Raw genomic sequence first — 11,806 nt, 5'->3', positions numbered from 1 at the left:
TGAGACCACTTCCCTCAAATGGCCAGCTTATGTGGTCACTGCTGAAAGGAGACAGACTCTTGCTCTACTGCCTGCCCTGCCCTTCTGGGGTCTTTGTGGACCCTGGAATCCAGATTCATAACCCAGGGAGTAGCATGAGATCAAAGGTACAATTGCTCTGTTGGTCCTAAGTGACTTCACTCTGAGCTCAGGGGTTCCACGGTACAAATGTTCAGAGGCACTGAAGGCCTCACCTGACACTTGAGAGAAAAAAAATACCAGCAAAAAAGAGGCAGAGGCCATTGCAGAACCAAGAAATGACAAGTCAGTAATAAAGAGCATCCACACACTTCACAGTTGTAAAATGGCTTTATGTTCTGATATGCAAAATAAAACGTCCATGCTATATAACAAAACACTTGAAGTTCCATATCACCTGTTAGCTAATGTGTTTTCTAAAAAAGCTTTATCTGTAGTGTGTGTGTGTTTATATATATATATTTATTTATATGTTTTATCTAAACCATTCTTAGTTTTTAATATCAAACATGTAATAAAAATTTAAATAGATGTCTTTCCAAATACCTCCTCCAATGTTTATTTTTATTAAGTTCATTCATTTGTAAAAAGCAAAGCTGAATTTGACATGTGGCCTGCATTTGTGAGATATATATATATATAATATATTTATTTTTTATATAATATATAAATAGCTATTCAGCATGCAAAGTTTAGTGATTTCCCAAGTTTGATGGAGAGTTCACCCCAGCCACATTGATGGCCTGGTGGTGTTCAATGCTAAAACGCAGGGCTGAGGACTGTGTGAGTGCCACACTGGAGAACTCTCTTTGCTCCTCTGAGCTCACCGGCTGAGTTTACTGGAAGAAATGAATTTTTCTCAACTATCTTTATTTCTGTTGGGCTTTCTCACTCCAGAAGCGTAGATTTTCTGCGAGCGGAACAGGCCCTGGAGACGCCAGACATCAGCTGCAGTGTGGCTTCCTGGGGATGATGCCAGCTGAGGCGTGTTTCATAATTGCCCGTCATAGGATGCAGATGGGATGATGCCTGGGAGGCCGACTCTCCGCACACCAGAGTGGGAGACTGTATGTTGGGGACCTAGGAGGAAGGGCTCTCTACTTTACTACAAAACCTGAATGATGACAGAGATGCGACTGGTTGCATTTTCCCTTCTCTTGAAGGAAAAAACAAAAACCTTTAAAAATACCCCTCAGGTGACATTTAGCACGTGACCCTTTCCGAATGTCATCCCTCAGACCTCAGAGTTCCAGTCATCAATGTCTAGGCCACTAACTGAGCAGCCAGCTGTACTATCAAAGTACATGTTGTGGCTGAGCTGAGCCCACCTCTCAGGCAGTCTTACAGACTCTCCAGAAGCCCAAGGAATGGGCCTCCTGCTACCAAAACCAGATTCTCCTCTCCCCTTGCAAATAGAAGGCCAGGAACTCTAAGGCGTGCACAGAGCCGTCACACCCCAGCAGCAAGAATCTTCCTACCCCAGCAATGAGAATCTTTCCCCATGGGACAGACCGCCCCACCTGGCCCCTGAGTAAATCAACAATTATATAACCCTTCCAATAACTCATGAGAACCCTCCACTCCCATCCCACCCACGGGCATGTCAACAGATGTCAGATAACAATGGACCCAGGTCCTGCAGCCCAAATCACTTCTTAGATAAATGTGGTGTTTTTTTTTCCTTGTCATGACCTCAGTTGTATGTCAGAAGATGGATGCTCTCCAAATACATACGTGCTCGCGTGCAGACACACACACACACACACACACACACACACACACACACTCCCTCTGGAATACCTTCCTGTGTTTCTTGGTAGTGCAGGCCACCCACAGAGGTTAATACTGGAGCAACACGGTCCCGGGGCTGTGGAGGAGACGTGAGAGTCATCCATCAGTCCAGTTCTCCACAGTCCCCATTCCTGAATGGTACTGTAAGGAAGACTCTCGGGACAAGGAGAAGGTTTGAGAGTAGAGAAACTCATTGGCAGCATTTAGATGTGGTGAGGGTGGCTTCCTCTCACATCCTGGGGGAAGGCCGCGCTCTCTTGCGAATGAGGCGCTGGGCCCCCGCTCTCGGACCTGAGACTGGGAGAGCTGATTGTAGACGCTGAAGTGGGCGTTTCCTGGTGGCTGGGAGCTCTGAGCGGAGAGGGTGGGCAGCCGCGGCATCATGGTGGTGGCGGTGAAGTGGGTGGGGAAGGGCTGGTATGGCACAGTCTCCATCGTCTGCACACTATAGCTGGTGTACGGCGACACTGAAGTCCACATGTTACAGCTCAGCGGAGGTGGGGGCAGGTCGTCCACCCCAGACACCCCGGCAATCTCAGGCCCTGAACCTGAGTACATACAGGCCTCTCTGGGGGTCACCTCACTGCAGTAGGAGGGGCTCAGCATCTGCTGGTCGTAGGGAGGGGGAGAACGGAAATAGTGATCCTCCCCCACCGAAGAGGGGGCTTCCAGATAGGATCGCTTGCAGGGTAAGTCCAGGTGTCGGGCACCGTCTGCTGAAAGACAAAGTAACACTCAGGAAGAACCATTTCCACCAGCCCAGGCCCTAGGGCGCCCTGCTGGATGCTGGGACAGCCTGTCCTTTTCCCTCCGCGCCCGCCCTCCCCATGTTGCCATGGCACTCCCAGAGCCATTTCAATCAGCCACAGCTTTTATAGGGTGGCAGCCGCCAAGAAGTGGTCAGATTACGGACCCTACTCAGAGGCCACGGGGGACACCACATCACCGGACACTGAGGGCCGGGTTTAGCCAGGCAGCACTCGGCTTTGATCCTTCGCCAGCCTGACTCTTGAGAGAGTAAGAGGACTTGGTGTGCAGTGGCATTCTCAGGCTAGGCCTGCCCTGGCCAAGGAAAGGGGAGGCCCTTGCCAGGCCAGCCCAGGCCCAGAGGCCACATCTGTCTGAAGGAGCCAGAAAATTAAGGCCATGAGGTTTCCGCCTCCATCCTCAGCTCCCAGGAAGACCTCAGGGAGCCAAAGCCGCTTGCAGGCATGTTTCTGTTGTTTTTAGAAGTGGAACTAACCTCACATGTGTTTAAAGAAGAGCCATCGGATTTTTACTACACAGATTCCAACATAACAGTGTCTACAAAATTAAGAAATAGAACTGATAATAAGTGAAAAAGGTGACGTACTTCTCAGGCTAAGCAGATACTCTGGAGGAAGACGACATCAGATGCCACAAATCATGTATGTGCCTTTCGACATCCTCCACCAGGAGGGTCTAACTATCTGGAGTGGCGCGCCCTCCCCTGGGATCCAGGGCTGACCCAGGCCTGAGGGTTTGGGGAGCAGCCCACTGAGCCAATTTAAGAACACTCATCTGGGCTGGGTGCAGTGGCTCACACCTGTAATTCCAGCACTCTGGGAGGCCAAGGTGGGCGGATCACTTGAGGTCAGGAGTTCAAGACAGCCTGACCAACATGGTGAAACCCCATCTCTACTAAAAATACAAAACTTAGCTGGGCGTGGTGGCATGCACCTGTAATCCCAGCTACTGGGGAGGCTGAGGCAGAAGAATGGCTTGAATTCGGGAGGCAGAGGTTGCAGTGAGCCCAGATTGCACCATTACACTCCAGCCTGGGAGACAGTGCGAGACTCCATCTCAAAAAAACAAAACAAAACAAAAAAAACCACAAACCCCACCCATCCAGGGCTCATCTTGGCCTCCCTCCTCTTGTTTTCTCCAGGCATTCATTCTGGGAGCTCTCTGTGTGCACACACAGGGCTGGAAGCAGAGGGGCTGAGTGGGTGTGAAGGCCTGTGCTCACCTCTCTCCTCTGCCCCTGCTGGTGGCATCTGCCCTTTCCAGGGAGACCTGCTCCTCTCCCTGGCCCAGCTCTCTCCTTTGCCCCTCACTCAGCCTGATTCTCTGTCATCTCTCCAAATCCCTCTCTTCTCCCTGCGCTAAGCTCTTGATCCTGGCAGGTGGCCTACTCACTCTAGGTCAGGAGTTGGCAAACTTTTTCTGCAAAGGGCCAGATAGTAAATATCTTAGGCTTTGTGGGCCACAGGGTATCTGTTGCAACTACGAAACTCTGCTGTTGTCCCATGAAAGCAGCCATAGACAACCCGTAAGTAAATGAGTATGGCTGTGTTCCAGTAAAACGTTATGGACACTAAAACTTTAATTTCACATAATGCTCACATTTCATGAAATATTCTCCTTTTGATTGTTTTCAATTGTTTTGAAATGTAAAAACTATTTTGTACAGGTAGCAGGCTGGGTTAGGTCCGAAGGCCACAGTTTGACGACCCGTGGTCTAGGTCACTGAGTTCTAATGAGACTTATGCAGGGGATCTCGGAGCTCTGCCAGGCTAGTCCCTAGGAGCAGGGCTGAGGGAACATTCTGGATGGCAAGCAAAAGTCCCCAGGCTCATTCTGAAGGGAATTTCAGCGGCCCCGTGAGGTCTTCTGGTGGAGTAACATGAATCATCGCAATTCTATCCATGGAGGAATCAAAACCTGGCACAGAGCACAGACGTGATGGTGCCTAGCTCCGGGTTCCTCCTCTTTACGAAGAGACCTGGCACAGAGGGTGCTGTGGCTTGTCTTCCCAGCTCCCATCTACATCCACAATAGCTCATCTCAACTCTCAAGCAGCCACTGCAGATCCTGGAAGGAATGATCGGACGGAAGGCCCTGCATGTGAGACACCAAGTCCTCCCTGTTCTGGAATTGAGGTTGCTTTGACAAATAACAGCTCCAATTCCAAAAACCTCTGGACTGGGAAGTGTCAGCCTCTTCCTGCACTTCCAGAGAGAGCCCAGCTCACCCCATGAGGCTCTCAGAGCAGTGACTGCAAAGCAACACTTGGAAAGGCATCTGGGGACGCCAGGGCTACAAGCTGTCTGTGAGGGTTCCAAAGGCAGCATTGAAGACGAGAACCAGCATCCCTGCACTAAAAAAGATGGCCCGGCGCCCAGCTGTGATCCCTAACCCTTCAGGCCCACTCTCCCAGGCCACACAAGCACCAGATGCGTGTGTGTGTTTTGGGGGGTCCGGGGGCTGCAGAGTGGTGTCGGGGAGAACCTCACCCCTTCTCTGACCCCCTAGGGCTTCTAGACCAGGAGAGCACTACCTCGTCTTTTCAGGCAGTGATAGAAGAGGCTTGAGTCCCTCTGGGCAGGAAAGGTGCTGAGGGGCAGGTCCTGCGGCTCCGCGAGCTGCGAGTGAGCACCGTTCTCGTGCTGGTAGTGCTGGAGCGCCTGGTGGGTGCCGAGCAGGGGGCCCACATCCGGTGTGGCCGAGAGTTGGGGGGAGATGAGCCTCTGCCTCATGATGCTTTTGGAAATCACAGGGTATTCTTTGCTGAAGGGGTGGGGAGGACAGGAGGAGAGACAGGAAGAGAGTGAAGATGCACTGAGGGTCACAGAGGCCACGTGCCTGAATCCCATCTGCCCGCCCCACCCCCCGGGCCGCGCGGCCCCACCTCTGCAGCCGGGCCACACGCAGGTCACTGTCATCACTGCCCCGGAATCCCTTGGCAAAAGGGTTGTTCTCAATTTTCAGCTGGGTGATCTGTGGGGGGAAAACACACAGGGTCGCCGGGAGGAGGGCGAGACTGGGCTGACCTCTGGCCCTCCCTCCTCCCCAATCCCAGGCAAAGTCAGAACTAGGGCAGGTCTGGGGAAGTGGGCCTTGCCATTCCCACCTGGTTTGTTCCTGGCTCTGATCCCTTCTCCTTGCTCTCCACCCTCCGATTCTTTCTGCTGCTGCCCAGCCCTCTGCACTGCCGGGCTTCTGTCCCCACGGGTCTCTCCTGGGGACCTGTAACAGCTTCCCAGTGAGCATCCCAGGCCTGCCGCCTGAGTCTGTGCAACTACCACATCAGGTTCTGAGTGACTGTTCTAGATGCAATTCCCACTCTGTCACTCTTCTGCCTAAAATCCACCACAGCCATGGCCCTTCCCCAGTGACCCCTGCCCACCTGCCAGTCCCCATGTGCATACTGTGGAAAGCAGATGGGTGGCAGAGCACGGCTGTCCGTGACTGGGACACAGTGGGGGTGGCTGGGCTGGGCAGGGCAGTAACCAGGGTGGGAGGTGGCCGACCACAGCCTGGGAAGTGCCTCTGCTCAGGCTCTGCTTCCACACCCCAGCTGACAGCACCCCAGGGCTCCTCTCCCCATTCCCTACCCCTCTCTCTGAAGGCACCAGGAGATGAACCAAGAGAAAGAAGATTGTGGAATGAAAGGGTCCAACGCTCAAACCACAAGGCAGGCTCCAAGCTCCTGGTTTTTACAGTTGCCAATTTTCTCCATTCCGCAAAACACAGAGACTGTAATTCCTCTGCGCTGGAGATGGACGTGTCTAGGGTCCTTTTCTGTTCATCATTCGATTTGCTCACGGTTCTGAGGGACTCTAGGCTTCTGAGGGCCCTGCACTAGGCCTGCCCAAGCCCTGCTGGGACTCTGGCTTCATACTCTGCCTCTCTGCGTGGTGGAAGGAATGCGGGATGGTTTTAAGCGGGGTCTGTGGGGCAGTGGCTGTACCTTGTGATTCTGGTAGGAGGTCACAGAGATGAAGGAGGTCTCTGGGAACACGTGGGTGCAGAAAGCGGTGTTTTTGGAGCCGAAAGCGTTGTTCTCATCAGCCTTAACGATGTGGAGCCGCGGCTGGTACTTGTGCATGGAGTTGAGAATGATCTGGAAGAGAAGGATCTCATGCTGAGCTCCAGGGCCCCATCCGCAAACCCCAGGCCCTTGACCTCATTCATCTGGCCCTGGCCTGGTTTTTCTCATTCTCCTCAAAGCACAGGATCCAGGGCCTTCGGACCGGGACTGGAGCTCCCAAGTGAAGAACCAAGCCCCTGGGCCCCAAATTCTCTCCACCCCGGCCCCACTTAGCCTCTCTGCACCAGCACTAACGCCCAGCCCCAGGCCCTCCCTGATGTGACCAATTGATTCACTGTGGTAATGGAGAACTCGAGTAAGCCCTTAACAGTGTAAAAGCCCACTGTGAACTCAGCACAGTGTAGCAGGTGGAATTCTGAGCTGTCAGCAAAAGTCCAGGGTGCCACTGACTCACTGTTTGATCTCAGACAAGTCACTGGGCTTCTCTGTGCCTCAGTTTCCACATTTGTAAAGGGGATCATAACACGTAACCTCCCCTCAGGGGTCCCCCTCCAGCCTCACCTCTTCTCAATACCCTTCTTACACGTGACCTGCCTCTTCTAGAAATACTTGGGTTTTGCAGGATGAGGGAGAGGGAGGAAGCTGAGGAAAGTGTCCCACTGTAACTTTTTTCTGTTACATTGCTCATTTGTTCTTTCTTTTCTTTTCTTCTTTTTTTTCTTTTTTTTTTTTTCTAACGGAATCTCACTCTTGTTGCCCAGGCTGGACTGCAGTACCGCAATCTCGGCTCACTGCAACCTCCACCTCCTGGGGTCAAGCGATTCTCATACCTCAGCCTCCCAAGTAGCTGAAATTACAGGCGTGCTCCACCATTCCCAGCTAATTTTTTATATTTGTAGTAGAGACAGGGTTTCACCATGATGGCCAGGCTGGTCTCGAACTCAAGTATCCGCCCACCTCGGCCTCCGAAAGTGCTGGGATTACAGGCGTGAGCCACCGTGCCTAGCCTTGTTCATGCATTTCTCAATGTTCACAGAGGCTGGCTGAGGATGTGCTGGGAGACCCAGATGTATCCTGCCTTCAGACCTGCCCACTCCCACCTGGCCACTCCCAGCCCTCAGGGAAGCTCTTCAAGTGTTCAAGGTGCCAAGGTAGGAGATGGCACAGTTCCTAAAATAATGCCATAGAAGGCAAGAGGCCCCCAATCCCAAGGGCCCTTGAGGATGCCATGGGCTGGGGGAGGTGGGTTGCCGTAGCTGGACAAAGCTTAGCAAAGCGCCCTGGAGGCGTGGCCGCCAGAGCCCCTGGGGCTGCTCACAGTAGTTGCTGCTCCAAACCTGCTTCATTTGGCTGCGCCCCACGGTAGCAGCTGCATCATGTGCCATTAAAATGTATTTTTTATCGTTGACATTTGCCAGACGCCCTCCCCATTGAAGGCAGGACCAGGAATTTGGGGCATTTTATCAGCCCTGCGGCTTCTGTTAACCCTTTGGTTTCTGTCCTGGCCGGGCCAGGCGGGCCCTCGGGTCCTCTTCCCCTCTGAGCTCCCTTCTCTGTAGCTGGGAGTGCCCTTTCCTTGGGTTGGTGGTTGGGCTGCCGCCCTTCTAGGTTTCCAGGGATGGGGCCTGGTGCTGACGCTTAATGAAAGGTTTAACCCGTTAGTGACCAGAGTGCCACGAGAAAGGCCAGAGTCAGGCTCTTCCATGGCAAGTCTTGGCCAAAGTCTTAGTCTGGGAAGACTCTGCTCTCATCGTGCCCTGGGGCACCGGGATAACTTAGAGAGCCAGCTCAACTGAGGAACGGGTGGGCCAGGACCTGGCTTGTGGGTACCGGCCTTCCCTGGGCTCCTCGGTTGAGCTGGGTGACTCCATCCAGCAGGAACCACACTTTCTGCCTTCTGCACTGGCCACGCCCCCACCAGCCCTCAGTGACAAACCTCTGGACCCTCACAAGGCGAGTACGTAACTCCCCAAACCCCAAAGCAGGTCCTGCAGCTGGGGACCTGCCGCCCAACTGGGGGCCTGCCAGGTGAGGAACGCAGAGTGAGGCTACAGGACACAGGTCCCGCTTAGAGAGGCCTTGCTATTTGTCCCTTTCCAGGACACTGGGGATGCTCCTGTGGTGAGAGGAACTGGGCCTGGAAAACACCTCCCAGCCCCTTAAGGTGACTCCATCACCCTGCACTATTCACAGAGCTGTAGGCACCCACAAAGGACCCACGTTCCCAGAAGATCCAGCAATGGAATACTTGGGAGGTGGCCCGATGGCTCCAGGAATGCCCAGTTTCTACCTGAGCACCTTTGCACATGCAGGTCCCTCTGCTGTCTTGATCTTCCTTTCACATTTTCTTCTCACCTTCTGGGCCTAACATCTCTTCTAGGAAGGCTCAGGTTCAAGGGCCTGCTCTGAACACCCAGTTCTGAAACTTGCTTCTCATGCGTTATCTACCTGGCTGTCATTCTGCATCCTAGTGGCTTCCTATTTCTTCTTTTCCCTTCAGTTACACTCTAAACTCCTCAGGAGAAAGGGCCATACCTTTTATCTTTTTGTATCTCCAGGCTCCTTTGCTCCCAGACAGGATCTAGTGAGGGCAAGGTCGGGTTTGAGAGTGGGAAGATCTGGGCCACGGCCACAAACCCTCCATGGGAACGTGGGCAAGTCCCCTCCTCTCTGGTCTTTGCTTGCTCACTAAAGACGAGATCATCTCTAAGCATTTTCCAGGTCAAAAGTGGCAATGAAACATGCACAGAGACGATCTCCCATGAGCTCTATGTTCCAGCTCCTTGGCATGAAGGCCTCTCCCAGTCACTCTAGCCCTCCAAAGGTGGCAGCACAAAGGGAGAACAGAAACTGGACTGAGAGAACCCAGGATAGAGCCATAGGCACCAGCACCTCATGAAGGTTGTGCTGGACACTAGGACACGTGGCAGCAGCCTCCCTGCTCCTGTGACACCTGGACAGTCATGAGCAGTCGTGGGCTGATCAAAGCACTGGGTATCATCATCAACTCCCTTTCTCCTCACTGTCATCCACCTCCAGGTGCACTCAGTGACTGATTTCTGTGACTCTGTCTATAAAACAAAAGCCCCTCCATTCCCTTTGCACACCCCTGCTTCATGCCCCACCATCTCTGGCTGGGCTGCGGGGACAGCCTCCCCCTACTTCCATGTACTTTCTCTTCATTTCATCCTGCAACACATCCCATCAGTTCACTCCCCTGCTCACAATCTTCTGGGAAATTCAGGAAGATGTGCATTGCTTAAGAGCAGAGCCTTTTGTATTTCCTCCTCTTCCCCCAATATCCCCTCCTACGACTGCTGCCAGTATATAGGGCTCAATAAATGCCTTATATCCACAATCCACCTTTGATTGTTCCCGCTTGACCCTTGGAATAAAGGCCAAACTCCTTAGCCCATCAGACAAAGTCCCTGATGACTAAGGTGGAGAGACTGCCCAACACACCTTCCGAGGCAGGGAACCAACCAGGCTCACAGGGAAACCTGCAGAGGGAAGCTGCCAGTCCTACAGGGGCAGGTGGGAGCCACTAGGTGAGGGTAACCCCAGTCATAGAGAAGTCAAGAAGGGTGCAGACGCCTTCATGATCTCCGTTCACCAGCGTCAAGTCCTGAGGAAGCTCTTCTCCTTCTCCAACCATTGGAGTCCCCATCTATAAAGTGGGGACTTTGACTAAGTGGTCCCAAAAACCCCTCCTGACTCCGACAGTCTAGAACCTCGACAAGTATCTGGAAGAAAGTCCCACCCATTGAGTCAAGGCAAGTATAAACTCGAGCCTTAGTCCCATCAGCCGGGAGAATGTGAAACCAACTCAGTGACTCACACACCTGGCTTTGCTCGGAAGTTCCTCAGGCGCCACATTAAACTACTTTGCCAGAGTTTCACATTTATATTTGCTGCAGAGGATATGGGGCCAAATGGGCCAGCCACGTCAACAACCCCACTACATGACTGGTTCCGTCATCATCATCATTTCACAGAAATGGGATTCATTATGTTCTGGCCACAATTCAGAAGCCTGTTCTATTTTAACAACTGCAATTGCGCCAAACATCCCTCTCCTCAAGAGATCGCCATAGCGTGCTTGGCCAATAAAGCCCAGATCTATCTACATTGGAATCACAGAACATTAGGGCATGGAGAGGCAGGCCATTGAGATCATTCGTGTCCAGCTCTCTAATTTTACAGATGAGGAACAGAATGCTGGTAGTGGAGACGTGACTCGCCCAGGAACACACAGCTGGTTGGAGACACAGTCTGCAGCAGGATCCAGATGGCCTGTGAGAGAGCACACACCACTCTCAACAAGCTCAGAGTTCACGAGAAGGTGCCAATTAAACACTGTAAAGGACTTGGGTCAGCAGGCCCTACTGTCCATCACAGAACACACATTATGTGGATGCTAGCCCCTCAACAGTGTGGCTAATGTCCATTTTGTCAGATACTAAAACCAGATTTACCCTGTATCATAATTTTACTTTCTGTGACTACCTTCTCCATCATCCTTCTGATCCTCCCCAGCCCTACCAAGAGGTTAGGACAGTGACAGGATCTCAGCTTAAACACCAAAGAAGAAAAGAAAGAAAACTGAGACCAGAATGATAAGAGGTGCGCCCAAGGAAAATTCAAACTAGAACGAAATCAGGGAGCCCATCAGCCCACTCCAGAGGCCTTGGCCAGAGGAACCTCAGGCCTCACGCCCAGGGAGCAACACTGGGGTGGTACCATGGGGCCTCCAAACCTTCCTGCCCTCTGCCACAGCAACAGCAATCACAGCTGGCACTTACTGAGCATAGCCTGTGTGCCAGGCCCTGTGCTAAGTCATTTACCTGCACCATAAAATTAGTCTTTACATTATCCGTATAAAGTCGGCATTAATTATTATTGCCCTTATTTTAACGGGCGAGGGACTGAGGGTCAGGGAGGCACAGGCATTTGCCCAGCATCAGACAGCCAGTTTCAGGCACAGCCAGAATTGGGACTAGTTTCCAAGCCTGAGTTCATACCTCAACCTGGCTGGGGAGGGTGGGACCTGATCTGGAGCTCAGGGCTTGGCACATTGTCAGGGATCAGCAAATGTGGAAGGAAAGGAGGAAAGAGGGAGATAAATAGCTCTTGGTCCCCACTGGCAAATTTGCAGCATAAGCTTTGCGGGGACATCCAGCATAAGCTTTGGCAGGGGAAGTG

General features: G+C 52.5%; 1 protein-coding gene across 2 annotated transcripts in view; it reads right to left on the bottom strand.

Moving 5' to 3' along the window:
• Positions 1 to 329: 329 nt before the first annotated feature.
• The window catches only part of TBX4 (T-box 4), a 32,439-nt gene continuing 20,962 nt past the window's right edge, over positions 330 to 11,806 (bottom strand). Inside the window, exons 6-9 of one of the 2 annotated variants that reach the window (XM_025362503.1) lie at positions 6,524 to 6,676; positions 5,462 to 5,550; positions 5,111 to 5,340; positions 330 to 2,525 (exon numbers count right to left, since the gene is read on the bottom strand). In XM_025362503.1, coding sequence (XP_025218288.1) covers positions 1,906 to 2,525; positions 5,111 to 5,340; positions 5,462 to 5,550; positions 6,524 to 6,676 — 1,092 coding nt within the window. In that variant the 3' untranslated portion in view covers positions 330 to 1,905. The remainder of the gene's footprint in view (positions 2,526 to 5,110; positions 5,341 to 5,461; positions 5,551 to 6,523; positions 6,677 to 11,806) is intronic. The other variant, XM_025362504.1, reaches the window with a different exon arrangement.

This window comes from Theropithecus gelada, chromosome 16 (genome assembly GCF_003255815.1).
Source record: "Theropithecus gelada isolate Dixy chromosome 16, Tgel_1.0, whole genome shotgun sequence".
NCBI classification, from domain to species: domain Eukaryota; kingdom Metazoa; phylum Chordata; class Mammalia; order Primates; family Cercopithecidae; genus Theropithecus; species Theropithecus gelada.
Note: the sequence above shows the minus strand (reverse complement) of the source record. Positions and strands in the feature narration are given on the sequence as shown.